The 25851-nt window shown below is 49.1% G+C and overlaps 1 protein-coding gene across 2 annotated transcripts; it reads left to right on the top strand.

Moving 5' to 3' along the window:
* Window positions 1–4719: 4719 nt before the first annotated feature.
* Window positions 4720–25531, top strand: GRIPAP1 (GRIP1 associated protein 1). Of its 2 annotated transcripts, none has more exons than XM_082681361.1 (26): window positions 4720–4800; window positions 6861–6927; window positions 7069–7130; window positions 8109–8135; window positions 9028–9135; window positions 11725–11875; window positions 12708–12892; window positions 13088–13135; window positions 13840–13871; window positions 13975–14022; window positions 14162–14261; window positions 15569–15646; window positions 15858–15950; window positions 16682–16816; window positions 17222–17317; window positions 17548–17760; window positions 17892–18005; window positions 18802–18879; window positions 18964–19059; window positions 19188–19244; window positions 19351–19450; window positions 21331–21461; window positions 22594–22716; window positions 22874–22967; window positions 23799–23953; window positions 24992–25531. In XM_082681361.1, exons 1-26 carry the CDS (start codon window positions 4759–4761, stop codon window positions 25082–25084), a joined length of 2526 nt encoding a protein of 841 aa, XP_082537487.1. In that variant the 5' UTR covers window positions 4720–4758; the 3' UTR covers window positions 25085–25531. The 2 variants fall into 2 exon arrangements, with proteins under 2 accessions (XP_082537487.1, XP_082537486.1); XM_082681360.1 differs by having other exon boundaries at window positions 4751–4800; window positions 13085–13135.
* The last annotated feature ends 320 nt before the right edge of the window (window positions 25532–25851 follow it).

Below are 25851 nucleotides of genomic sequence, written 5' to 3'. Positions count from 1 at the left end.
GGTACTGGAATATCAGTATGAATTTGTGTTTATCTTAAAATATATAGATGGGGGCTTCCCTAGTGGCACAGTGGTTAAGAATCTGACTGCCAATGCAAGGGACATGGGTCCGAGCCCTGGCCCAGGAAGATCCCACATGTTGCGGAGCAGCTAAGCCCATGTGCCACAACTACTGAGCCTGCGCTCTAGAGCCTGCAGGCCACAACTACTGAGCCCACGTGCCACAACTACTGAAGTCTGCGTGCCTAGAGCCTGTGCTCCGCGACAAGAGAAGCCACCGCAATGAGAAGCCCACGTGCCGCAACCAAGAGTAGCCCCTGCTCGCAGCAACTAGAGAAAGCCCGTGCGCAGCAATGAAGACCCAACCCAGCCAAAAATAAAAACAAACAAATACATAAATAAATTTATTAAAAATATATATAGAGAGAGATGAATAGATACAGAAATACTTATAGATATGTGTGTATACATGGGTTAGCATGCATACATCGGTTTTCTAGCTCCTAGGATCATAAACATGGTCAAAAGACAACTGAAAAAATGGGACAATATATATGCAACATATATTGCAATATAGTGTTAATATCTCCAATATACAAAGAACTCTTGAAAATTAAGGGGAAAAAAGTCCAAAAAGCCACTAGAAAAAATGGGCAAAAGATGTGGGCGATTCACAGATTAAAAAAGGATATTAAAATGGCCTTAACTTATATGAAAAGCGTAATTTCACTCATAAGTAGAGAAAAACAAATTAAAACTACACCAAGAGAATGGATAAACAAATTGTGGTATATCCACAGTATGGAATTCTACTTATCAATAAAAAGGAAAAAATACTGGTACACACAACTTGGATGAATCTCAGAAGCATTATGCTGAGTGAAAGATGCCAGACACAAAAGAGTATATATTGTCTAATTCCATTTGTATGAAACCCTACACAAACACATATAATCTACAGTGACAGAAAGCCAATCAGTGGTTGCCTAAGATGGAGTGGAGGGTTGGGATGGGTCAGTAAGGAACCTTTTGGGGGTAATGGAATTTTTCCATATATTTATTGTGGTGGTGGTTACATCTTTGTATGTGTTTGTCAAAACTCATTGAATTGTACCCTCAAAATAGGTAGAGGTGTATACAGATAGAGAATATATTTCAATAAAGTTCATACGTTGAAAAAGGAAAAAAAAAAAAGAGCCCTGGCTGAAACCATTTTCCCACAGCAGGCAGATCATTTGGTCTGATGAAAATAAGGGGGAAAAAAAAACTACAATGAGATACCATTTCTTTGTTCTGAGATTGGAGAAAATTTAAAAATACAACAACACAGGCTATTGGCTAGTCTGTGGGGAAACAGGCACTCAAACACGTCGATAGTGGGAATGAACTTGGAACAGCCCTTTTGGGAGGGAACTTGGGAGTATCAACTAAATCCAGATATTCACTTTTTGATGCAGCAATCCCAGTTCTATGAATTTACCCTGACGATACACCTCAGATAATAAAAAAATACCTATAGGTACAAGGTTATTCTTTTTGGCATTGTTTATAATTGCAAAATATTGGAAACCACCTACATGGGCAAACATAGAAGAGTGGCTAAATTATGATACATCTACAAAATGGGGTACTATGCACCTGAGACCGAGAGAGGGAGAAAGAAGATATTATCAAATGAAAAATGCAAAGTGTGAAAGAATAGTTATAGGATGCTACCCTTAATGTAGGATAAATAAGATAATATACATGTATGTGTCAGGGCAGAAAAAATTTTCCTTCTACTCTTCTAGGTTCTTTGCTGGTTTAATAATTAAATTGACATAAGACAGATTAAGAGGAGAAAAACTAATTTCGTATGTACAGGATACCCATAAAAATATGAGACCCAAAAGTAGTTAGGCAATTGAAGCTTATATGCCATCCTGAGCTAAGGAATGGAATAGGGGCTTCAAAGGGGTTTCAAATGGGAGGAGGGCAATTCACAGGATGATAAGAAGAGCAGATGTTTGGTAGTCAAATGTTTGCCCTGCCATGTGGGTAAGTCTTTCAGATAAAAAGTTATCTCTGATATAGCTCTCTTTCTGGGCCAGACCCCTATCTAAATTCTTCTAAGCAGTTAAAAGAGAGGTAAACGTTTTTCTTGAGTGTGCTGGGTCTTGATTGCTTTCAGCTTAAAATAAGCCACACGCCAAAGTGGAACATTTTGTAGACATTTCTTCAAAGAAGACATACAGATGGCCCACAGGTACATGAAAAGATGCTCATTATAGCTAATTATTAGAGAAATGCAAATCAAAGCAGCATGTTTTGGTGTGGCATTTCTGCTCCCCTTCATATGTGTTCATTTGTGTGAAAAGAAACAGAAAAGATAAACCAGAAATTAAATAGATTAGTTACCTCAACAAGGGGGTGGAGGGGAGGGCAAAATGGAATTCAAACGAAAACAAAGGAACCTAACAATATTTCAAATGAATCGTGCAGCCTCATGGGGGGTGGTGGGAAGAGGGAGAACTAACCCAAGTAATTTTTTAAATTAATTAATTATATTTATTTATTTTTGGCTGCGTTGGGTCTTCATTGCTGCGCACAGGCTTTCTCTAGTTGCGGCGAGCAGGGGCTACTCTTGGTTGCGGCACGTGGGCTTCTCATTGCGGTGGCTTCTCTTGTCGCGGAGCACAGGCTCTAGGCACGCAGGCTTCAGTAGTTGTGGCACTCAGGTTCAGTAGTTGTGGCTCTCGGGGTCTAGAGCTCAGGCTCAGTAGTTGTGGCTCTCAGGGTCTAGAGCTCAGGCTCAGTAGTTGTGGCGCACGGGCTTAGTTGCTCCGTGGCATGTGGGATCTTCCCAGAGCAGGGGTCGAACCCATGTCCCCTGCATTGGCAGGCGGATTCTTAACCGCTGCGACACCAGGGAAGTTCCCCCAAGTAATTTTTGAACACAGTATTTTGACTACCATCAGATTAAAAACAAAAAGGAACTGCATCAAATATTGAAGCTACAATAGGCTTGTTAAACACAGTATTTTGACTACAGACCACCAGGAACCTGAAGACAAAAGAAGCTGTAAAAAAGTATTGACCTGTAGTTGGTAGATTTGTTTTTCACAGTCTTGTGGGTTAGCAATTCTGGAGTTAATGTGTATTATATGATTACACAAATAAGTAAATTTATTGTGGATATTGGGAGCTAGGTTTCTTTCTGTTGGAGAAGGGACTTACAAATATAAAAAGTGAGGAAACTAGAATGAATCTTGTGTTGTTGTGTTAAAATGGAAGGTATTAGTAGTGTACTTATGTTTTTAAAGTATATATGCCTATAGCAAAATATATAAATATAGATGTGTGTTTACATGGATTAGACTATATACATGTATTTTCTAGCTCTGTACACTGAGAGGGTCTAGAAACAATTACACCCTAGTAGCAATGAATACTTTCTCAACTGGGGCTGAAAAGGAATAATGTTGAGTCTGGAGCATCTTGTAATGCCAGAAAGGAAGTGCATTAAAAAAAATGATGGGGGCATGTCAAAGGGACACAAAAGTCAACTTGAAGGAGCTCCCACTGGCCAAATCTGGGACAATTTGAGCGTCAAAGGAAATAATGATAGTGATTGATTATAATGTATAATGTATAATGAATAAAATAAGAACACGAGTCTGTACAGATATAAACACATAAATGGGGAAGAAGAGAAAGCTCTTCCTTACAGTAGAAGAGTAACTAACAAGTATCAAAGGAATGTTGGTGTTAGAAAATAATCGATGGATGCTGAAGCCAATGGTTCAAAATTTTTATATTTAGAGACAGAGAGAGAGATAATGATAAAGCAAAGGTGGCAAAATGTGAACAATTGATTAATCTGGCAAAAGGGTACAGGGAATTTCCTTGTACCATTCTTGTTTTTCTGTACGTTTAAAATGGCATCAAAATTAAGTTTCTCCCCCCCACTCCCCGCCAAAAAATAAAGAAAATAGGGTGTATCCTAGTAGAGATATGTTGCTGCTAAACATGCTTTCTAATTTTTTTCTTTCCCACATAAAAACTACTGTTTGGGTGGCAGGGTTTGCAGAGGTGGCCAGTAAGCACAAGGGAGGTTTATAATGCATTTTAATACTTATTTGAATGTTCCCGGTGTTTCGTCATCCTATTTTGGTTTTTTAAATGCAGCTTTCCCGTTTGCGTCACTGCCATTCTTTCCTCACAGGTATTTTAAATTTATTGGTGGCTAGGCCCTTTATCTAACAACAGCATCACGTAGAAAATCAGCGTCAAATCTTTAACAACAAAACAAAACAAACAAAAAAAACGTCAACGGTTTCACCAGAGGCGAAATTCCCTTTTGGGGTCACCCGGAGGAGGGCGGGAGCAAGACGTGCGAAAGCTTCCGCTTTCTTTTCTACGGTAAAGCCAACCATTCTCCTTAAAGGAGTACCACAGAAGCGTGATTTTCGGTCGGCAAACGCATCCCTAGCGACGAGTCCACCCATGACACAGGGATGCCATAGTGTCGCATCACAATGAGTAGTCTATGAGAGCTCAAAAGCCAGAACAAATGACCTTGATTCTGGTAAAATATTACATTGCAATTCACCTAACCTGTCAGTTTCCTTCTCTTGTTTTCCAAAATGCTGAACTTCCGGAGTAGACTCCTCCCCCCTCTATTCCTGCCCAGTGGTTTGGTCCGACCTTAACACTACTGACAGGAGGGACAAACTGCGTCTGCGCAGAAAGCTCTTGGGGGGGTGGGGGGGGAGGAACATGGCGCAAGCTCTGTCTGAGGAGGAGTTTCAACGGATGCAGGTGCCGCTCGCCGGGGAAAAGACCACCGGGCTAGGCGACGGGAGGGCGGGGAAGAGAAAGATCGTCCCACCGGCTTTGTGCAGGGGTTGGTTGGGATGGACCTTGAGCCTAAGGGGTTGGTCTGGAGAAGGGAAACTGAGGCTCCGAGTGGTGAGACTACTGGATTCCGAGATACAATTGGGTTCTGAGGGGATGGATTCTGTTAGCCTTGTGGGCGGAAGAGAGAGTCCTAGCGTGGGCGATACCTTACTCAGACTTGGAGGGGACGAGACCTTTGGGCCCGTGCGGGGGACACCTTGGGTGGGTGACGGTAATGCTGGGGTTTGAGGGAAGGAGATCCTGAGAGGGGGAAACCATTTTTGCCTGGAGAGGAAGGAAGCGGGTGTTGGGCTGTTTGCTTCGTGGTGGGGGGAGCCCTGGAGAGGGCAATACCATTATCGGTGGGAGGTGGACGTTTTTGTGGGAGATACCACTATGTCAGGGGACTGGGGAAAGACCCCACATGTCATTGTTCCTGGGAGGTGGAGCTCCTGTGCGAGGGGTGGTAGCGGATCCCAAGAGAGGGCAGTACCATTGGATGATTACGGGTGATCCCATTAGATGTGGGGTGAAGAAGGCCCTGAATGGGTAATACGATTAATCCTTGTTGGAGAGAGGACCAGAGGAGGTGAAAGAGTGATACCTTGGACTGCGTGGAGGGGAAATCACCAGTCTGTGGAGAGGTACCCTGACTGAGTTCTGTGACCACTTGATTCTTTTTGGGGGGACTCTGAGATGGATGAAAGGCCAGAGTGGGCCCTTGTTGAGAGAATTCCTTCCTGGGGAAGGCCATTGGATTTTGTGTGGAGACTGAAAGGGGGAAACCCTGCGTAGGGTCCTGTGGGAGGACAGGAGGAACTCCGAGTGAGAGCAGGTAATCCATTCATCCTTGAATGAAGGAAACCAGTTGTCACTATGTGAGGGACCCTGAGGGCGGAAGACTGAGATAATTGGACCAAAAAAGGGGAAGGCCCCTGTAACTTGTGCAGAGTATTCCATGTGAGTAAGAGTAACCCAACTGGCCCACCCAAGGCCTTGTGGGGGAAAAACCCTGAAGGGTATAGCGTCATCCCATTGGATTATGAATGGGGAGATCTTGAGGGGTATAGGGGATCCTTGAATGAGGAAGATTGATTCTATTGGTCATGAGTGAAGGGAAAACCATTGGGCTCTGATGGATAGACACTGTAAGTGGGTGCCAGGGGTGTTCCAACTGGATCAGGACTGGGGGAGACAGATCACTGGGTCTGGGAGAGGACAGGGGCAGGAAAGATTCTGTAGAGGCCAAGCCCTCTCACCTTTAGCAGACCACCCAGGGATGGAGGCTGGTGCCGTGGGAGAGAGGGAAAGGTCCTGGTGGGGTAAGGGATGGTGGTCTGGGAAGAATTGGCTTCAGCACCTACAGGGCTGGTAGGTAGGGATATGCTGTTTGGAATGGCCCATACTTCACTTTCCCTCAATTCTTGAAAGGGGTCTGGACATATTTTGAGAGCCTTGGGGGTGGGGACCCTGGGAAGCCCCCTTTTACTCAGTGAAATTGGTCATAATACCAGGCTCTCTTCCCTTGGGAAAGAGGGAGGAAGGCAATCCCCTGCCCCCTACTCTGGCCAAGAGGATAGACAACACCTCTGACAGAAGACAGAACAGTGTTTAGCGTGTGACGAGGCCAGTCCAGATGAAGAGGCAGACTTTATCCTTTGGGCATGGAACACACATGAGCAAGAGACTGACTGGGTCAGCACTCTGTCATGGCCTGAGGGCACAGTTGGATTGGAAGGGGAGAGATGGAGGCAGCAGGGAGACAGGTGAGGCTGACTGTGTTTATATAAGTAGAACTGGAGAAGGTGGGATAGGCTGAGTGGCTGGACTTATTTGGGATGAAGCAGGCACGGGTCTTAGGAGTGACTAAAGAGGCGCATGGAGGGCAGCAGGGTCTGTAGGGCTCAGGGGATTGGTTCTCTCCTCATGAGGGTAGGGGGCACATTCCTGCCAAGTCATTTCCTTCCCTGCTTCTCCCTAAGGCTCAGCTCCTAGAACTCCGGACAAACAACTACCAGCTTTCAGATGAACTACGCAAGAATGGTGTTGGTGAGCCAAGAGGGTCTCATTAGATGGGGGTGGCTTTGGAGGACAGAGGCCAAGGGGAAAAAATCTCAGAGGCCTGGCAGGAGGACCTTTCAGCTCCTTACCGCTGACTGAGGCTGAGACTCCCTGCTTTCCCCACACCAGAACTTACCAGTCTTCGACAGAAGGTCGCCTACCTGGATAAGGAGTTCAACAAAGCTCAGAAGGTACCTCCTTCCACCTACTCACCCACCCATGTGTTCTCTGTAGCCATCTGACTCATTCATCTGTCCAGTGAGCACCTACAGTGAACCAGGCCTAATGTTACATGCTGTCACTAGTCGTTCAAAAATTTCTCATGGAAGTCTCCTTTGTTTGGTAATTTTATCTAGGTCTGCTTAATTTATTAATTAATTTTCATTTACTCTTAATTCATTTTTAATTTCAATTACTCATTCTCATTCACTGATTTCTAACTAAATAATCAAATCTATCAGTAAATCTGCCTTGAACCTGCCTCCTGTCCCCCACTCATACTCCTGCCTTGTGCTCCTATTCCCCACCCCTGTCCTGGTCCTGTTGGTAAAGTGAGACTAAACCTACCTCTCAAATCCTTTGAAGATGAGATAGCATATAACCTATCATGGCCCCTCAAGGCATTCAAGGCCCTCCTTTGTCTCTTTCTTCACTGCTCTGTCCCCATGCATAGTACAATGTTATACGCAGTATGTTCTCCATATATATTTGTTAGATGAAGGAACACAGAATGCAGAAAGTCTGGCAGTCAGAAAGCTAGGCTTCTCTTTGGTAGGGTACTGATTTCCCAACCTGGCAATGCCCTCAGCTGCCCAGCAGGGGAACAGCAGTTTCCACGGTGCATAGGAGGGATCCACATAGATGTGTTTGGACAGATGGAACAGTGAAGCCATAATTTCTGAGTCCGGAGATCCAGCCTATGAAGGGTTAAATACTAAGACCCATGAAAAGCCTCAAGAGCTTAGAGGAAAGGATGTAAGCAGGGTGCTCCTCATTCACCCACTCACTCCATCATTCCTGTGGGCTACAAATTGTGGTTAAAGACACCCCCATCCCTCACCCCCTGTTATCATGGTCCCCCCTTGACACTTGCCACAGTATCTCCATACCCTAGTGAGGGAGTCCATCTCTGGTCACCTTATCTCTCTTCTCACCTCCCTCACCTTTAGGCACTGAGCAAGAGCAAGAAAGCTCAGGTAAGGGGACCCCTGGCGGGTAAATGTGTCTGGGAGACTGTCTTAGAGGGGATATTTCTGTATGCTGGGATCTCCTGGTACTGGCCTTTCTTTCTCTGTGTGTGTGCTTGCATCTGTGACTACCTCCCTGCCATGTGTTTTTGTGTCTATCTTTGTTCTCCTGTTTTGTCTCTCACTCTGCACCTCTCTCTGTATGTCTTTCCTTCTCCCTTTCTTTCTCTGTGTCCTCCTCTCTGAGTCTCTCTTTGTCTCCGTCTTTCTGTTCCTCTCGGATTCTTGTTTCTCTCCCCAACCTTCTCTTTTTCTTTCCCCCACCTGTTCCTATCTCTGCCATCGTTTCTCTCTTTCCTTCTTTCCCTTTCTTCCTCTCTCTTGACTCCTTGTTTCTCTCTCCCCTGTTCCTCTCTCCCCGTTCCTCTCTCTCCTGTCCCTTTTTCTCTTCCTGATTCATTTCTTTCCCTGACCCCCTCTCTCTGTTCTCCCTCTGTTGATCTCTCTGTTCCTATCTCTCTGTCGTCCTACCTTTTCTTTTTTTCTCTCTCCCCCATCCCATCCCTCTCTCCTTCCCTATCTAACCCCCTTTCCCCATCTTTCTCTGCTTCCTTTCTTCCCTATTTCTATATACCCCTCTCTTTCCTCCCACTGTCTCCCCTCATCCCTTTCTCCTTCCACATCTTCCCTTCTCTCTACCCCATGTCTCTCCTCCCTCCTTATCTCCTCTTTTATCCCTCCTATGTCTGTCTGTCCCCCTGTATCTCCTGATTTCACCCATCTCATTCTCTGTACCCTATGTTCTCCCCCAATGTCATTTTCTCCCTCTCTCTGTTTCTTTGCCCTACTTCCCCATCCTTTCTACCCCTGTTGGAGACCTGGCCCACATCTGCCACTGCAGGAAGTCGAGGGGCTGCTGAGTGAAAATGAGATGCTGCAGGCAAAGCTGCACAGCCAGGAGGAGGACTTCCGTTTGCAGAACAGCACGCTTATGGCCGAGTTCAGCAAGGTGCTGGTGCCCTGGATAGTTGAGGGGGGTCCAAGGGGTAGGGGCCACCTGGGCTGAAGCCGGAGGGCAGCTGAGGGTGGTTGGACAGAGGCTGGCCCTGGGTCACTGTCCATGGTGCTGAAACAGGGCCTCGATCTCTGCTGGGGGGCAGTGATTTGACAGATGGGACCGCCCACTGTGCTGGGATTAGAAGGCTGCAAGCCATGAGGTCAGCTGGTTCCTGACCAAGTCACTCCTTTCCTTTGAGCTTCAAGTCTCCTTGTGTATATTTTGGGGCTGATGCTGTGGAGCCCCAGGTTGTCGGGAGGTCTTAGGTAAAATTCTTATGCTTAGTATGGGATGGAAAGATGTTCGAGCTGCTTCCCTTTTCTAAGTTTTTCATGTGTTGTAAGGGAAAAAGTCTCACAGCAACAAAAAAGGTATTTCCAAGGCTCTACCTGAGAATGTAGGGCTCAAAACCTTAAAAAAGAAAACAAACCAAAAACACAACCTTTGTGTAGGTACAATACCAGAGGCAATTTAGTAAGTAGTAGTTAAGAGCCAGAGGCCTAGATTAAACTCTTGGCTCTGCCTTTTACTAACTGTAACCTTGAGCAAGTCACTTAAGCTTCCTGTTTCTTGGTTCCCAAATATTTAAAATGGAAAAGATGATAATGACAGTACCTGCCTGGCAGGGCTTTTGTGAGGATTGAATGGGTTAATGTCTATAAACCACTTAGAACAGAGCCTTGCACATAGTATCAGCTATGTAGGTGTTAGCTACTGATAGTATCCTTTTATTAATTCATTTTCCCTCTAAAATATTTCTTGACTATTTAAAAGTTTTATATCCATCCTGTGACCTTGCCCTGCCTCAGCCCTTACCACCTCTATTCCCACAGTCTCCTCGCTGGTCTCCTCACTTCTAGCTTCTTTTACCAGACCAAGCCATAACTGTTGTCCTGACCCGCAGGTCTTACCACATTGCTTCTTTAGACAACACCTCCCAGTGGGTCCTCATCCCCGAAATTTCAGAACCCCTGGTGCTCACATAACAGCTGACCTCATCGCCTCACTTCTCACTGCTTCCTGCCTCTGGCCTCAGTGGTATCATGGTTCTTGCTGGGCGAGGCAGGGACAGTTATTCCTCTATAAACCCAGCTCGTGTTTCTCAGCACCTGTCCTGGGCTAGGCACTGAGCCAGGTATAAAACCTCCTTCGCACTACCCCTCCTCCTCCTGGAAGCTAGAAATGCTCACAGGGAGACCTGAGTTCCAGGCCCGCCTCCACCACTTATTTGCCAACATATTTCAGCTCAATTGTTCCTTCAACAAATAGTTATTGAGCCCGCACTATGTGCTCTGTGTTCTGGAAATAGTTGTGAGCAGTACAAAATAGTCCTCCCTCTTGGGTAGCTTCTATTCTGGGGGTGGGATGGGGAAAAAGATGATAACATAGTAAACAAATAATAATAATAGCACTGATAGCTGACAGTTACATAGTGTTTACTGTGTGCCAGGTCCTGTTTGATGTGCTTTACATTATTCACTTATTTAATTCTCACAGCAAACCGATGAGATATCATTACTATCCCTATTCGACAGATGGGGAAAACTGAGCCCCGTAGAGATGAAGTAATTTGTGCCAAGGTGAAATGGCAGAGTAGAAATTCACATCCAAGCAGTCTGGCTTCCGAATCTATGCTTATGACCTACGTTACAAAATAAAATTTAATTGTGAATCACAATTTATGATCCAAACATTTTCAGAGATTTAAAAAACTAAGAACATGTTAGGTAAATTTAATTGCAATTCGTGCTAGGTAAGAAAGAAGCAAACAGAATGCTGTGCTAGGGAGTATTGGAATTTCTGTGTTGGGGGATACTACTTGAAAGGTAACATTTGAGCAGAGCACTGAAGGATGCAAAAAAGTCAGTCATGTGAAGAACTGGATGAAAGGAATAGTGTTCTGGGTAGAAAATATCCCAGGCAATAAAATAAAAATTCTCTGTGGGCCTTAGTCTTCTCATCTGAAAATGGGGACAAAGGATCTTGTCAGGTCTGCCGTGTGAACTGTGTTTTCTTCAGGAGTTGAGCAGGGGGCTGGCTTAGTTTTATTTGCGTTGTACTCCTCTCCACGGGCTCTCCAAGGGCTAACGAGAGGGAGCCATGGGCAGTGCTAACCCTGGAAATGCTCTGAAAGCTGTCTGTGGTGCCTCGGCTCCCAGACGCAGACCCCTCCACAGAAGAAGGCTGGCAGTGGGGCTATCCATGATGCTGACATCTTGGACCAGCAACTTCCAGAGGAGCCTGCGGTCTTGGATTGCAACTGTGAGGTTGAAAGCGGGCAAGCAGAAAATTGTTCTCAGTATTCTCCATCTTCCATGTCTCTGTCACTTAACAGGTGTTTGAGTTTGAGGTTGTTTAACATCTGTGCCTCAGTGTTCTTATCTGTGAAGTGGGGATAATGAGTAATGAGAGCCTCTACATCACAGGGGCATTATGGGAATTAAATGAATTGTAAAGTACATGGGCCAAATGCTATGTATATTTCAGCAAATGTTGTTCTGATTCTTTGCTCTTCTGCTACCTCACTTGTCCCCTGCTCAGCTCTGTAGCCAGATGGAACAGCTGGAGCGGGAGAACCAGCAACTGAAGGATGGGGCTGCCAGGGCAGGGGCTGCCCAAGCCGGGAGCCTTGTGGATGGGGAGCTGCTGAGACTGCAGGCAGAGAACACAGCCTTGCAGAAGAACGTGGCAGGTGCATGGAGACCCTCCTGGGGATGTGGGGACCTTGGGGCTTGAGTAAGGTGTTGTCTTCCCTGGGGGAAGAAAAAGGCTTCAGAATCAGGCTTGGCCCTGCCATGAACCAGTGTATGATTTTGGACAAGGCATTTCACCTCTCTGAGCCAAAGCTTTGTCATTTACGAAGTGCATGTAGTGATGTCTACCACCTGGAAAATTGTAGTAGAGATAAGAGGTGATATATTTCTGAGCTTAGTTCAGCACCTGGTACCTAGCAAATGTTACTGATAAGCAGATTGAACATCAGAAAGGAGGTGTTTGCTAAATGGAGAAAGTGAATGAAGGAGTGTTAGGAAGATTCTGAGCCCAAGTTGTCAGTGGGGTCTGGGATGAAAGCTGAAAGAAAGTTTGATAAAGTGTGGGAGTGAGTGTCCTGATGTGTGGACTTGTGGAGAGCAGCTGGGCTTGTGGGATGGTGGGTGGTAGTTTGGTGCTCAGGAAGGAGACTTCGTAGAATGTGGCTGGGGATTAGAGGTTATAGGAGGATTCAGCTGTAAAGGGAGGATGGTGGGCATCACCTTGGAGGGCTGTGGGTGGGGCTTGGGGATGGGGGTGGGGCTTGGGAAATTATCTTGGGCTGATTTGATGGTAGACAGGATTTCCGTGGTTGGTGGGGCTTAAAAGATTTGTGAGAGGTGGGGGCGAACCTTTGTTTTGTAGGCTTATGGCCACTGAGGCAGGGTTTCTGCTACCTAAGGGGTTGAAGGCCAGTTCTCCTTCTATTTGAGGTGTGTCAGGGGTCTTCTGAGACAACCTCATCCATCATATGTCTCTGTTCTACCCACCAGCCCTGCAGGAGCGCTACGGGAAAGAGGCTGGGAGGTCCCCAGCTGCCAGTGAGGATCAAGGGGATCCCTTGGGGGGCCCAGCTTCCCCTGTCCTGGCCCCCATGCCATTGGCAGAAGTGGAGCTGAAATGGGAAATGGAGAAGGAGGAAAAGAGACTGCTCTGGGAGCAACTGCAAGGCTTGGAGGTGAATCTGGGTCTGTTGGGGCTGGGGTGCCAGGAGGCAGGCAGATGCCCTAGCTCTGCCTGTGGTCCCACGGAGATATCTGTGACATCACCATCTTGTGGGCTGATGGATTAGGAAGGCAGGAGGGCAGGGAAAGGCACAGGCCTTACCTCCCTGCTTGCTGATAACAACTCCCTCCCTCATCCTTCCCAGCAGACCTTGAAGCAGGCTGAAACATCCAGGCTGCAGGAAGAACTTGCTAAGGTGGGGCTGCCGAGCTTTCCCTGGACTTTGCCCCACCCACTCCCCACCTGCCATGCTTCCCCTGGTAGGGTAGAGGGGCAGAGTATCTCTTCAAAGCCTCAGTTTTGTCATCTGTGAAATGGAGAGACTCTCATTTATGTCTCAGATTTGCTTTCAATATGAAATGGGCTAATGTGGTCCTTCTACGTCTTGTGCATGGCAGGCCCCATCCCATCCTTCTGGGTCCTCCGATCTCTGCTTTTTCATTCATCTATCCATCCATCCATCCGTCCATCCATCCAAGCATTTATAGACTGCTGGCTCTTATCTTAGGAACTTGAGACCCAGTGGTGAGGCAGCCAATCATGATCCTGTTTTCCAGGCCTCCCAGCCTAGCTATTCTATGACATGGCCGTCGGTCGATAGGTCGGAGGCATAAATGTTGGGCTTTGGAGCCTAAGGAGCTGGGTAGAGGTCATGTTTTTGCTGCCGACCAGCTGCGCAACCAAATTATTTAACCCTTCTGAGGCTCAGTTTCCCATTTGTAAAGCCAGTGGTGCTCACTTCTCAGGACTGTTTTGAGGATTCCATGAGGTAACAAAAGTAAATTCCAGTTTCTATAAAGGACTTAGTAGGAAGTGTCTGTAAACATGAAGTAAATTTTTGTCTTTATTAATATTATTCTCATTCTTATCACTTGTCTGTACCCTCCTCCCCCACTCCAGCTTGCCGAGAAACTGAAAAAGAAACAAGAAAGGTAAATTTCTTTCTTCCAGAGCTGGGGGGAAGGGGTTTGCGGGGACTAAGGAGGGGATTGACTTGTGGAATGGACCCATATATGTCTGTCTTTCTGTGCCCAGTTTTTGCCGTCTGCAGACAGAAAAGGAGACGCTATTCAATGACAGCCGGTAACTACCAGGGTTGGGGATATTGGTGGACAATGGGGCAGTGCCCAGCAGGATTAACCGAAGATCACAGGGGCAGAGCTGGGAGACTGGGCCTCAGTCTGTGGTCACTGTGCCCCTCCCTCCCACCAATCACCCCCAGGAACAAGATTGAGGAGTTACAACAGCGGAAGGAAGCTGATCTCAAAGCCCAGTTGGCTCGAACTCAGAAGCTGCAGCAGGAACTTGAGGCTGCCAATCAGGTAAAGGGTTGGGTTCTGAGATCACTGGGATAGGGGCAGGGCTGGGAGTCCGGGGAGCTCTGAGGTCTACGGAGGCTAGTTGGGGAGTCTGATATTTCCTGTGTTGGAAATATAGGGACTGGATGGGTCCTGGGCCCCCTAGGAGCTAGGAAAATGGGAACTAGGAAACCCCGAGAGCCCTAGGAGTTGGGCTAGGAATCTGCATGAATTAAAGATCTCAGCAGGGCTGAGGACTAGGCGCCTATGTGCGACAGGTTTGGATGAATCTGAAACTCCAGGGGATTAGAGACAGGAATCTGGAGAAATCTGTGGTCACTGGATTGAGACCAGGAGTTTGGAGTGAGTCTGAACTCCCTGGAGGTTGGTTAACTTTGAGACCTATGGGGGCTGTGTGGATATAAGACTTTCAAGGGTAAGACAGTTGGGCCTGGAGTCTGAGTGCGTTTGAGACCCTCAGAGCTTGGGGGCTGGTTTGGGTCTTAAGACACCTAGGAAGTTGGATCATGTGAGTTGGTGGTCCCTGGGGGCTGTGAATAAAAAACTGGTGAGTCTGAGACATCGAGCGACTGGAGCAAAAGTCTAGGTAGGTCTGAGGCTCCTAAGGGTTGGCGGCTGGGTGACTTTAAAGCCTCCAGCCTTCCCCTTAGAGTGAGTGAGTCTCAGGTCCCTTGGATTGGGGGCTATGATGGCTTGTGGGTCTAACTAAAGCCCCTAGGAGCTGGGGACAGAAGTCTGGGTAAAGCCGGGTGTGAAGATCCCCAGAGACTGGGGACAGGAGTGGCAGGTGTGGTATCAGTCTGAGACCTCACCAGGAGCTGGAAACTACACACTTGTATCAGTTTGAAATCTATAGGAGCTGGGGTGGTGAGTTTGGGTGGGTCTGAGACTCTTGGGAACTAGAGACATGGGGGTTGCCTGTGTCTAAAACCCCTGGGGGTTGGGGTCAGGAATCTGGGTGAAGCTGTAGTCCCTGGGGGTTGAGTGTGTCTGAGAATCCTGGGGCCTCTGAGCTGGAATCTGGCTGAGTGTGAGACCATCTTATGGATGGGGACTGAGTGAATTTGAAATCCCCAGGAGCCTAGGTGGTTTCTGAGGTGCTTAGAACTGGGATACAGGGGTGTGTGAGGCCCCTGGGGATGATGACCAAGAGTCTGGGTGAGCCTGAGATCTCTGATGGCTGGTAGTCCAAGGCCCTCAAGTACTTAGGCAGCATGCTTCCAGGTGGTCAGAGAGGGAGTCTGTGTGGTCATATGTACCCCAGGGGAGGCTGAGGTCTGGAATGGGCTCCCCTGACGTGGTCCCCACAGAGCTTGGCAGAGCTGAGAGATCAGCGGCAGGGGGAGCTCCTGGAGCATGCGGCAGCTCTGCGAGCCCTACAAGATCAGGTACATTGTACTGAGCGGGCTCAGGGAGGTGGGGGTGAGGGTGGGGTCAGCCTCAGTGGGTATTGTACAGGCAGGCAAGGCCCCAGGGTCCTGCTTCCCCTGGTCGTCGTTCTCGTGGGTGTGTGTATGTGTGTCCTTTCTTTCTTGGCTGCGGGTAGGTCCTGTCCTCCTGTTCTGGACCCACTCTCACTCGTTGTGGGGGTGGGGCCAGGTGTCCATCCAGAGTGCGGATGCGCAGGAACAAGTGGAAGGACTTTTGGCTGAGAACAATGCCTTGAGGACTAGCCTGGCTGCCCTGGAGCAGGTACAGGACACGTGGGAGCCTGCGCCGATCCCTCCGCAGCTCCCCATCTCCCTCTGCTTTTGATCCACATTGGGGCAACGTCGTCTGGACCTCATGCTGTTCTCCTGCCTCTGTTTCTGTTTCATTCTCAGCTTCTCCTTTCTGTTGGCTTCCACCCCTCTTCTCTCTGGACATCCATCCCTGCTTTTTTTTGCATTCTAGTTTCTCTCCAGTAAACTGCAAGAAGTGTACTAATCTTAAGTGTACACTCAGTGAATTATCCCTGTCTGTATATTTATCTGTCTCCATGTAGCCACCACCCAGATGAAGATATAGAGCATTTTCAGCACCCCAGAAGGTCCCTTTTACCCCTTCTCAATCAATGCTTCCCCAGAAGTAACCACTCCTCTGACCTTTAGCAACATAGATTAGCTTTGCTTGCTTTTCAACTTCATGTAAATGGAATCAGACACCCAATCTATGTCTGGCTTCTTTCCTGAAGCGTTATATCTGTGAGGTTTATCCATATGTAGCACTGATCTGTTCTACTTTCTCTGTGTACTATTTCATTGTATGAATATACCACACTTACCAATCCCCTGTTGATCTCTTTCTCTCACTGCTTTTCTCTTTGAAATACTCTCTCTCTACTCCTGGCTCTCCTTCCACCTCTCTCCCTGTCTCCCTGGAACACCCCGTGACTGGCCCCTGGGGCCCCTTTCACTCCACTTTCCATCACCACCACTCTCCAGATCCAAACAGCAAAGACCCAAGAACTGAATACGCTCCGGGAACAGACTGCTGGGCTGACAGCTGAGTTGCAGCAGCGGCAGACTGAGTATGAGGACCTCATGGGACAGAAAGATGACCTCAACTCCCAGCTCCAGGTGACGCCTCTGGCTTTGACCTGTCTCCTCTTAGTTCCCTAGTTCTGGCTCAATGGAGTTTCCCATGAGGTGCTGTGGGAAGACCATGGAGTCAGGTGGACCTGGGTTCCAGTGTGACTCCCGAACTTATTAGCACCTGTGTGTCCTAGACCAAGTCATTTCACTTGAGACTGAGCCTCTTCAGTTAGTTAGGATAGCCATTCAGATTCCACAATAGAAACCGGAATAATAGCAGGAGAATGAATGCTGGGGAGCAGCTAGCAGCCTCTGCCATGTTTCTCATCTAGAAATAGAACATCACCCACTTTACCAGGGTTAAGGGAGATGTTCTACCAGAAGTGTCCTGGGTGCGCAGCACCTCCTGGGGGCTGTTTATCAAACTCACCCTTTTTGTCCCCACATTAGGAGTCATTGCGAGCCAATAGTCGGCTGCTGGAACAACTTCAGGAGCTCGGGCAGGAGAAGGAGCAATTGACCCAGGAACTACAGGAGGCTCGTAAGGTGGGCAACACCACAGGGGGAGGCCCAGTCTGCAGGGGGCCAGGTGATGTGGGCAAGCCCACGGGAATGGGAGGGCACAGAAAGTGACCAGTTCCATGAGGACGGGTGAGTGACTTAGCCGTTCAGTCGGGATGGGGAGGAGGTGGACTTCGGCTTGTTCCTTGGGCCTTGTTTGGTGTCGGGGGAGGAGGTTGACTGACCTCCTCCTGCCCCCCTCTCCTGGGTGCCAGAGTGCTGAGAAGCGGAAGGCCATGCTGGATGAGCTAGCCATGGAGACGCTGCAGGAGAAGTCCCAGCACAAGGAGGAGCTGGGAGCAGTCCGACTACGGCACGAGAAGGAAGTGCTGGGGGTGCGCGCCCGCTACGAGCGTGAGCTCCGTGAGCTACATGAAGACAAGAAGCGGCAGGAGGAGGAGCTGCGCGGGCAGATCCGCGAGGAGAAGGTGGGTGGGCAGATGATAATGCCTCTCTGCGTCTAAAACCTGGGGAGCGTAGCCTTGCTGATGGGCCAGGGGATGGCGTGAGTGAGGCGCCCGCTCCTCCACCTGGCCCTTGCTGCTCTGCCCTCTTGCAGGCCCGAACGCGGGAGCTGGAGACTCTCCAGCAGACAGTGGAAGAACTTCAAGCTCAGGTACACTCCATGGATGGAGCCAAGGGCTGGTTTGAACGGCGCTTGAAGGAGGCTGAGGTGAGTTGGTGCAGAGGCTGGTTGGGGGGTATGCATGTCAAAGCAGGGGACTGGAAGTGGTCAGGCCCTGGAACTTTCTGAGGCTCTGGACTTGGGCATCCCCACAGCGCCCCCTGTCTCAACCGCAGCCCTCTGGAGGGGATCAGGCCATGGCCATCAATCAGTAGGGCAGAATGTCAGATGTGCAAATTTGAAAAGGCACCTCTTCCTTCTGAAATTGTACTTCTGTCGGAAGATTATTATAATATAATAATTCTAATTTTGATGCAACCAGAACTTTTACTACCATTTTCTGGAAAACTCATGGTAATACATAAGAGGCAGTGTCACGTAGCAGTGAAGAGCACACATGCTGGAGCCAGTTGTTTGCCTGGGTTTGAATCCTGTCTGGGCTGCTTTCTAGCCCAGACAGGGCAAGTAAATAACTTGCCTTGGGCAAGTTATTTACTTCTCTGTGGCCCGTTTTCGACATCTGTAAAAAAAGGGATAACAATAATACCGGCTGTCTAGGTGTTACGGGAGGGTTATATAAACTGAGTTAATATATATAAAATCCCTACAACATTCCTGGTGTGCAGTAAGCGCTATGTTATGTTTTATTAAGTAAAGTAAGATGTAAATGCAGATGTTGGGCTTCGATGTGAATGGCGCAGCCCTCAACGTGACACTCTGTTTCTTCTCTGCATACGCAGGGGCCCTGCTGCAATCCTTCACACCGCTCACTGGGTGTGATGTCCTCTGGGGGGTGTGACGTCCTCTGGGGGGGCCGTGGCCAGACCTGGGACTTGTCTTGTAGGAATCTCTGCAGCAGCAGCAGCAGGAACAAGAGGAAGCCCTCAAGCAGTGTCGGGAGCAGCACGCCGGCGAGCTGAAGGTGCACATTGCATGATGGCATTCCTCTCTGGTGGGAGGACTGAGGTTTCCCAAGCTGCAGCCTGAGCTGCCCTCTGCTTTGCAGAGCAAGGAAGAGGAGCTGCAGGGTGTGCGGGATCAGCTCCAACAGGCCCAGGAGGAGCGGGACTGCCACCTGAAGACCATCAGCAGCCTGAAGCAGGTCACCCACTGGTCCCTCCTAGTCCCTCGACACATCCTGGGCCTCAGCATGCAGTAATGGGGCAGGGAGGGAGCACGCTGCATGCAGCCATTCTGGCACTCACCAGCTGTGCTTTCTCTATCCCACAGGAGGTGAAGGACACAGTGGATGGGCAGCGAATCCTGGAGAAGAAGGGCAGTGCTGCGGTACGATGGGGAAAGGTGTCCAAGCATGGCCCACTCCTGCCCTGCGGCCACCCCCACCTGTGGGCCCACCGGGCCTCAGCCCCTATCTTTCCCCCGTTCCCCACAGCTCAAGGACCTCAAACGGCAGCTGCACCTGGAGCGGAAACGGGCGGATAAACTGCAGGAGCGGTTGCAGGACATCCTCACCAATAGCAAGAGCCGCTCAGGTGAGGGGCCCGGATGGCAGGGGAGGCTGAAGTGTGGGGAGGCAGAGCTTGGGTCTGAAGGCTGGGGCTGCTTCCTATACTTCACTCTGCAGGGCTCTGCTGTGTCTTCTGTCCCTCTTGCACTCTGTCTGTCTTTTACCCTTTCTCTGCATCTGTCCCACCTCTGTTTCTTTCTTTTTAATATATTTATTTATTTATTTATTTTTGGCTGTGTTGGGTCTTCATTGCTGCACGTGGGCTTTCTCTAGTTGTGGCGAGCGGCGGCTACTCTTTGTTGCGGTCCACGGGCTTCTCATTGCAGTGGCTTCTCTTGTAGCGGAGCACGGGCTCTAGGCACGCAGGCTTCAGTAGTTTTGGCACGTGGGCTCAGTAGTTGTGGTGCATGGGCTTAGTTGCCCCGCGGCCTGTGGGATCTTCCAGGACCAGGGCTCGAACTCGTGTCCCCTGCATTGGCAGGCGGATTCTTAACCACTGCACCGCCAGGGAAGTCCCTCCTTCCTCTATCTCTCTCTGTGTTATCTCTCTGTGTGTGTCTCTCTCCCCTTTCTGCTGTGTCTCTTCTCTGTTTCTGTCTCTCTCTGCCTCCTCATGTCATCTCTGTATCTGCCTTCCTCTCCTGGCTTTCTCTTTCTAGTTCTCTCCTTTTCTCCTCCTGCCTTTTTCTTCTCCCTGTTCCTTTATCTCTGTCTCTCTTCTCTCTCATCTGTGTCTCTGTTTGTCTCCCCACTATACCTCATACACTCCCACACCTCACCCAGAGTCTCTAAGTCTCTTGTATCCATTCTCTCATTCTATAAATATGGACTGAGCCCTCTCGCTCACATCCAGGGTCCCTGGTAGGAGGCCCGCCCAAGTCTCAGTCCCCTAGGAGCTCCCTGTTGAGCTAGGGAGACAGACTTACAATCAGGCAGCAACACTACCGTGTGATCATTATGCAGCTAAAATCCATGTTATTTTTGCCACTTAAGGCAGAAGACACAACAGAAAAATTTGCGTTGCCTTGGACTTTTTTTTAGAAAGAAATGGCCTTTAAATATGTTTAAATAAATAAGATGCAGTGATGGCTCTGGTGCATCTCCCATATCACAAACGAGAGAAAACGTGCTCCCTGTCTTTCCACAGCCATCCTGCTCTTGCTGGAGATCCTTGGCTTGTGGTGTCAGCCCCCCTCCCTGACACCCAGAAGCAGCTGCAAGAACAGAGACACAAGCTTAGTGGCTGTGTTTCAAGTGACATGGCAAAAACGGGTGTATCTCTTACCAAATCAATGTCTCGCTGAGGCACTCAGTCTCCTGAAGTTACCTCTCTTTATAAGGGAGGACTTTTATTTCTGTTCTGTTACAGATTGGTGTACAGATCAACAAACAGATTCAAATTGTGTGCCATACATTCTATCCGTTCATTAGGTGAAATTCAGATTTAGGTGCATGGCTACGAGTCTGCCGCCATCTTTTCTCTCTCTGTCTCTGCTCTGACTAGTGTCCTTAGCCAGGGTCTCTGTTTGCCTCTATCATCAGCTCTGGCTTGCTGTCTCTCTGGGGTCTTCTCTCTGCACATAGGGGTGCCCCTCTGCCCTCTTCAGCTCTCTTTACCCTGAGTCTGAGTGCATTCACCACTTTATGCCCATGTGTGTCCACATCACCATCTTTCTCCCCATCTTCACCTTTGTTTCACTTCTGGTGTGTGTTTGCCTAGAGAGGCAACTCCTTTTTCGGTTTCTGCCTTTCCCTACCCTACTGTCGGCTTCCACTGTTACCCATGCCTGAGTGTCTCTTTGCCTCTCTCCACCTCTGTCAAATCTATTTCTGCCTCTTCTTGCCAGTCGGTGCCCTGGGACCCTGGGGGATTGGGGCTCAGATTTCTCCTCCCTCTCTGCCCAGGGCTCGAGGAGCTGGTTCTATCAGAGATGAATTCACCAAGCCGGACCCAGACTGGGGACAGCAGTAGCATCTCCTCCTTCAGCTACCGCGAGATCTTGCGGGAGAAGGAGAGCTCGACTGTTCCAGCCAGGGTAAGGGGCAGGGAAGAACCTACAGCCCCAGCTTCTACCCAAATTCTGGGCCCTCCTTTTTCCCTCCCCTGCGGCCATCTTCTACTCTGGGCCCAGCACACACATCTTCTTGTCAACTTTTCCTCAAGCTCACCAACTTGGATTCAGATTGCTAAATGGGGGATGGACAAATTATTCTCTCTGACCCTCTGTTTCATCATCTTTGGGCTAATTCCACCTTTCCTGGTGCTATAAAATATGTGGCTCATAGTAGGTGCATTATCCATGTGGGAGATCCTTTTTTCCAACTCATAATTATCACTTATTATTATTGTTGTCTGTGTCAGCTTCCTTGCCAGACACTTTTATTTGGAAATAACCTTTTTATCATTCTGTAAGTAGTATGTATACATTGTAGAAAAGTTTAAAAAACACAAGCAAAGATTTTTTTTAAAAATCCAAAGAAATCACATCTTCACCATACAGAGATCACCACTATAAATCCTTAGTTCATACCGTTCTAGACCTCTCTCTCTCTTTTTTTTAAACCTAAATAAGACTACAAGTAACCTGTTGATCTCTACCCTCCCAATTTGGTAAATTTTCATCTTTTTGAATACTTTGACCTTAGTCAGATTTCTCTAGTTGGTCCCAAAATGTGCTTTATTGCTGGTTTTATGGAAACCAGCATTCAATTTCAGAGCACATTTGCTGCATCTGGTTGCTTTATGTGCCTTAAGTCTCTTGAATCTAGTGTGATCCATTTTTTTCATGACATCAACCTGTAGAAGAGACCAGCCCAGTTGACCTGAAGAAAATGTCCCACCTTTGGGATTTTCCTGCTGGCTTCCTAGTGGTATCATTCAGCTCATTTCTCTCTCCCCTAGTTTTCCTGTCAACTGGAAGTGAGAGCTCATTTGTTACAGGCTCTCTCTTCATGGTCTCAATAAGGCTATGGTGTGGTGGTTCCTGTCTCCCCCTTTAAAAGGCAAAGGGGGATCCAGAGTCTCTGAGGGTGCCGAGGCTTGTCTGCAGTTTGTCTGCAGCCCCAGTTGCAAAGCCCACCCTGGCTTGGTTCTCCTTCTCAGCCCCTGATCCTATCTGGGGTGTCGGCACTGAGCCTGGGCTGGCCTCTCTGCCTTCTTCCCCGCAGTCCTTATCCAGCAGCCCTCAGGCCCAGCCCCCGCGGCCAGCAGAGCTGTCAGATGAGGAAGTGGCTGAGCTCTTTCAGCGCCTGGCAGAGACGCAGCAGGAGAAGTGGATGCTGGAGGAGAAGGTGCTGTCTGCCTGCTCGTCCCCTCTTGGCCTGCCCTTGGGGAGGAGGCCGGGGTGGCAGGAGTGGGGGGTGGGGGTGGGGCAATATCTGGCCAGGCCCCTCCTCATGGGTGAACATGCACAGTTGAGGGCCTGAGGTGGGCTGGGCCACTCTGCAGGTGAAGCACCTGGAGGTGAGCAGTGCGTCCATGGCAGAGGACCTCTGCCGGAAGAGCGCCATCATCGAGACCTATGTCATGGACAGCCGGATTGGTCAGTGCCCCTCCCCAGCCCTCACCCCTCGTCCAGCCCCTCACCTACCCCCTCCTTCCCCAGTGTCCAGAGCTGCGGCTTCTCTCCTCTCCTTACGGAACTCACCAAAGTTACTGCCGAGACCACAGGTGCTAGAGGGAAGAGCCAGGCAGGCCAGGACCTGTGTGTCTTGCTCTGTATTCCATCTCTTGTCTTGGCTCCTCCCTCCTGTCTGAGTCTCTGTTGTCTCTCCACTCTCCTTTCTCTAGTGTCTCTTCGTCATTCCCATTGTCCTTTCTCCTCCCTGTGTCTCTTCCTCTGCTTTCTCTCCCTTCTCTTCTTTCTGCCCCATCCCCCCTTCATCTTGTCTCACTGTTCCTACTGCCTGTCTAAATGGTTCCACCTCTGGAAATTTTCATTCTCTGGATGCATATCCCTTTTAGGGTCCTTCTCTCCGCTCTTCCTCCCCTTTCCTCCTTTCTCCTCTTCCTTCCTCCATCCCTCATTTTTACTTCTTTTGTTCCCTTCTTTCAGATCTTCTCCTCTCCCTGTTTTTTCCTCATTAATCAGAATAATACCAGTTGACGCTTGCTGAGAGCTGACTGTGTGCTCTGTGCTTTGCATACAGATATGTGTTTTTCCAGCTCCATGAGTTAGTTCCTAACCCCATTTCTCAGGGCCGCACAGCTAGTAAGTGAAGCCAGGTCTCACATGGCAAAGCCTCTGCTTCCTCCATTAGATGGCTTCTCCCCCCATTTTTCTCCCCCACTCTCTGTTTCCCTCTTTCCTGCTCTGTCTCTGTCTCTCCTTCGGCTCGACCGAGGGGGTGATTCTCAGCCTGGGCCCTTGCAGATGTGTCTGTGGCAGCAGGCCACACAGACCGTAGTGGGCTGGGCAGCGTCCTGAGAGACCTAGTGAAGCCAGGCGACGAGAACCTTCGGGAGATGAACAAGAAGTTACAGAACATGCTGGAGGAACAGCTCACCAAGAATATGCACTTGCACAAGGCAAGTGTGGCCTACCAGTCTACCCCTTTGTCTCTCCAGCCACATAGCCCCTGGGTCATCTGTTAGTCCCCTCTCCACACACCCCATTCACCAAGCACTCCTTCCCCCTCATCTTCCCATCCTCCAGTCAACCTACTCACTTATCAGTTTAGTCTTTCACTCTTCCCTCTGTCCTTGCACCCACCCACTCATCCATTCATACACACATTCAGCCACTCTCCCATCAACCCACCTACTATTTGTCCATCTGCCCTGCTACCCGTCTAATCATCTGCCCATGGCTTTGCACCCATCTCCTTTTTTTTTTTTTTTAAATATTTGGCTGCACCGGGTCTTTGCGGCACGTGGGATCTTTAGTTGCAGCATGCGGGCTCTAGTTCCCTGACCAGGGATTGAACCCGGGCCCCATGCATTGGGAGCGTGGAGTCTTAACCACTGGACCACCAGGGAAGTCCCCTGCACCCATTTCCTGATGCATCACTCTCTCTTACCTACTCATCAGTCACCCCTTGTCTTACCTTTTACCCACCCACCCAGCGACCTGCTTGCCTACCTGTTGTCCTCCATCTGTCCTCTGAACAGTTCATTTTTCCACCTATTTGCCTACCATGGATCTCCCATGCATCCATCCACGTGTCCACTCACCCATCCTGCCACCCAAGTATTTCCCCATCTCTGGGGGAAGTCAGAAAGGATGCAAGTCCGGCCCCTGCCTCTGAGAAGCAAGCTCACCATTTAGAGACAAGAAGGTGACAGGGGTAGGGGTCATGTCCTCCAGCCTCACCACACAGAGCAGATGATCCACTCCCATGTCCATATCCCTAGCTCCAGGCACTCCTCACCCCCTCACACACACCACACACACCTTTTCCGAGCCCAGCCCACTGCTGGGAGCTCTGGGAGCTGCTCCAAATACCTTCCTGTCTCAGGCTAGACATAGCTGGGCATTGATGGGATGAGAAGGATGACACCCAGGCTTGATGAGGGTGCCATCGCCTGCCACCTTCTCTGACTCCTGATGGCTCATTTGTTTCTTAGGACATGGAAGTGCTGTCCCAGGAAATTGTGCGGCTCAGCAAGGAGTGCGTGGGGTCCCCCGACCCAGACCTAGAGCCGGGAGAAGCCAGCTAAAGACCTGCAGGCTGCACCCACTCCCTCCCTTCCCCACCCGCCATTCCCTTGGGCTGTGGTGGGAAAATGGGGGCCAGCGCCAAAATCAGATAGGTTGGGAGACTGGACATTAAAGGGGTTGGAGGCCTGGTGGCTGGCGTTAGTGACCCTGTCTTAGGGCCGAGGCCCCTGGGGAGTGGGGAATCCTGAGGGGAGGGGCAGGGATTCTCCTCCTTCTTGGCCCTGGCTCCCAGGGGCCTTTGCCTTCATCTCTGCATGAGCTCTCCCTCCCAGAGACCAACTCTTTTTTAATTTTATTTTATTTTTTAATTTATGTCTGGAAGCCTGGCTACTCTGCATTTGGGATTGGGGATGCTGGGTGGGGCACGGTCCATGTTCAGCGTTCTAGCAACATGTGTGTGTGTGTGTAAAAGCTGTGCAGCCAAAATACCATCTGGCCAGACTGGCCCACCCACTGACTGTCTGCTCTGATTCTTTCCAACCATGAGGGATGTGCTGGGGGTGGGGAGGTTATACCATTGGAACTGGGAGGGTGGTCTCTGGCTGCAACTTTACTCTCCTTCCCCCACCCTCACCCAGCCTGTCTCCAGTCACTGTTGACCAGCCTCTCAAACTGAATGGAGCAGAAATATCTGCAGATATGTATGTGGGTGAATGTGTATGGGATGTGGATGTGGATGAGTAGATGGATGGGAGGATGGATAAGTGGTTGGATGGACTGATTGATAAATAAGTAGAAGGTTGCATGGATTGGTGATGGATAGGTT

The sequence above is a fragment of the Grampus griseus genome (assembly GCF_964374135.1).
Source record: "Grampus griseus genome assembly, chromosome: X".
NCBI classification, from domain to species: Eukaryota; Metazoa; Chordata; class Mammalia; order Artiodactyla; family Delphinidae; genus Grampus; species Grampus griseus.
This window is presented reverse-complemented; position numbering and strand designations above follow the sequence as displayed.

Excerpts from the sequence above, each read along its gene's own strand:
- GRIPAP1 (XM_082681360.1), top strand. The coding sequence starts at position 4,759 with ATGGCGCAAGCTCTGTCTGAGGAGGAGTTTCAACGGATGCAG. Across the intron at positions 18,006-18,801 it reads GGCGCTTGAAGGAGGCTGAG|GAATCTCTGCAGCAGCAGCA; the intron begins GTGAGTTGGTGC and ends CTTGTCTTGTAG. Across the intron at positions 18,880-18,963 it reads AGCACGCCGGCGAGCTGAAG|AGCAAGGAAGAGGAGCTGCA; the intron begins GTGCACATTGCA and ends TCTGCTTTGCAG.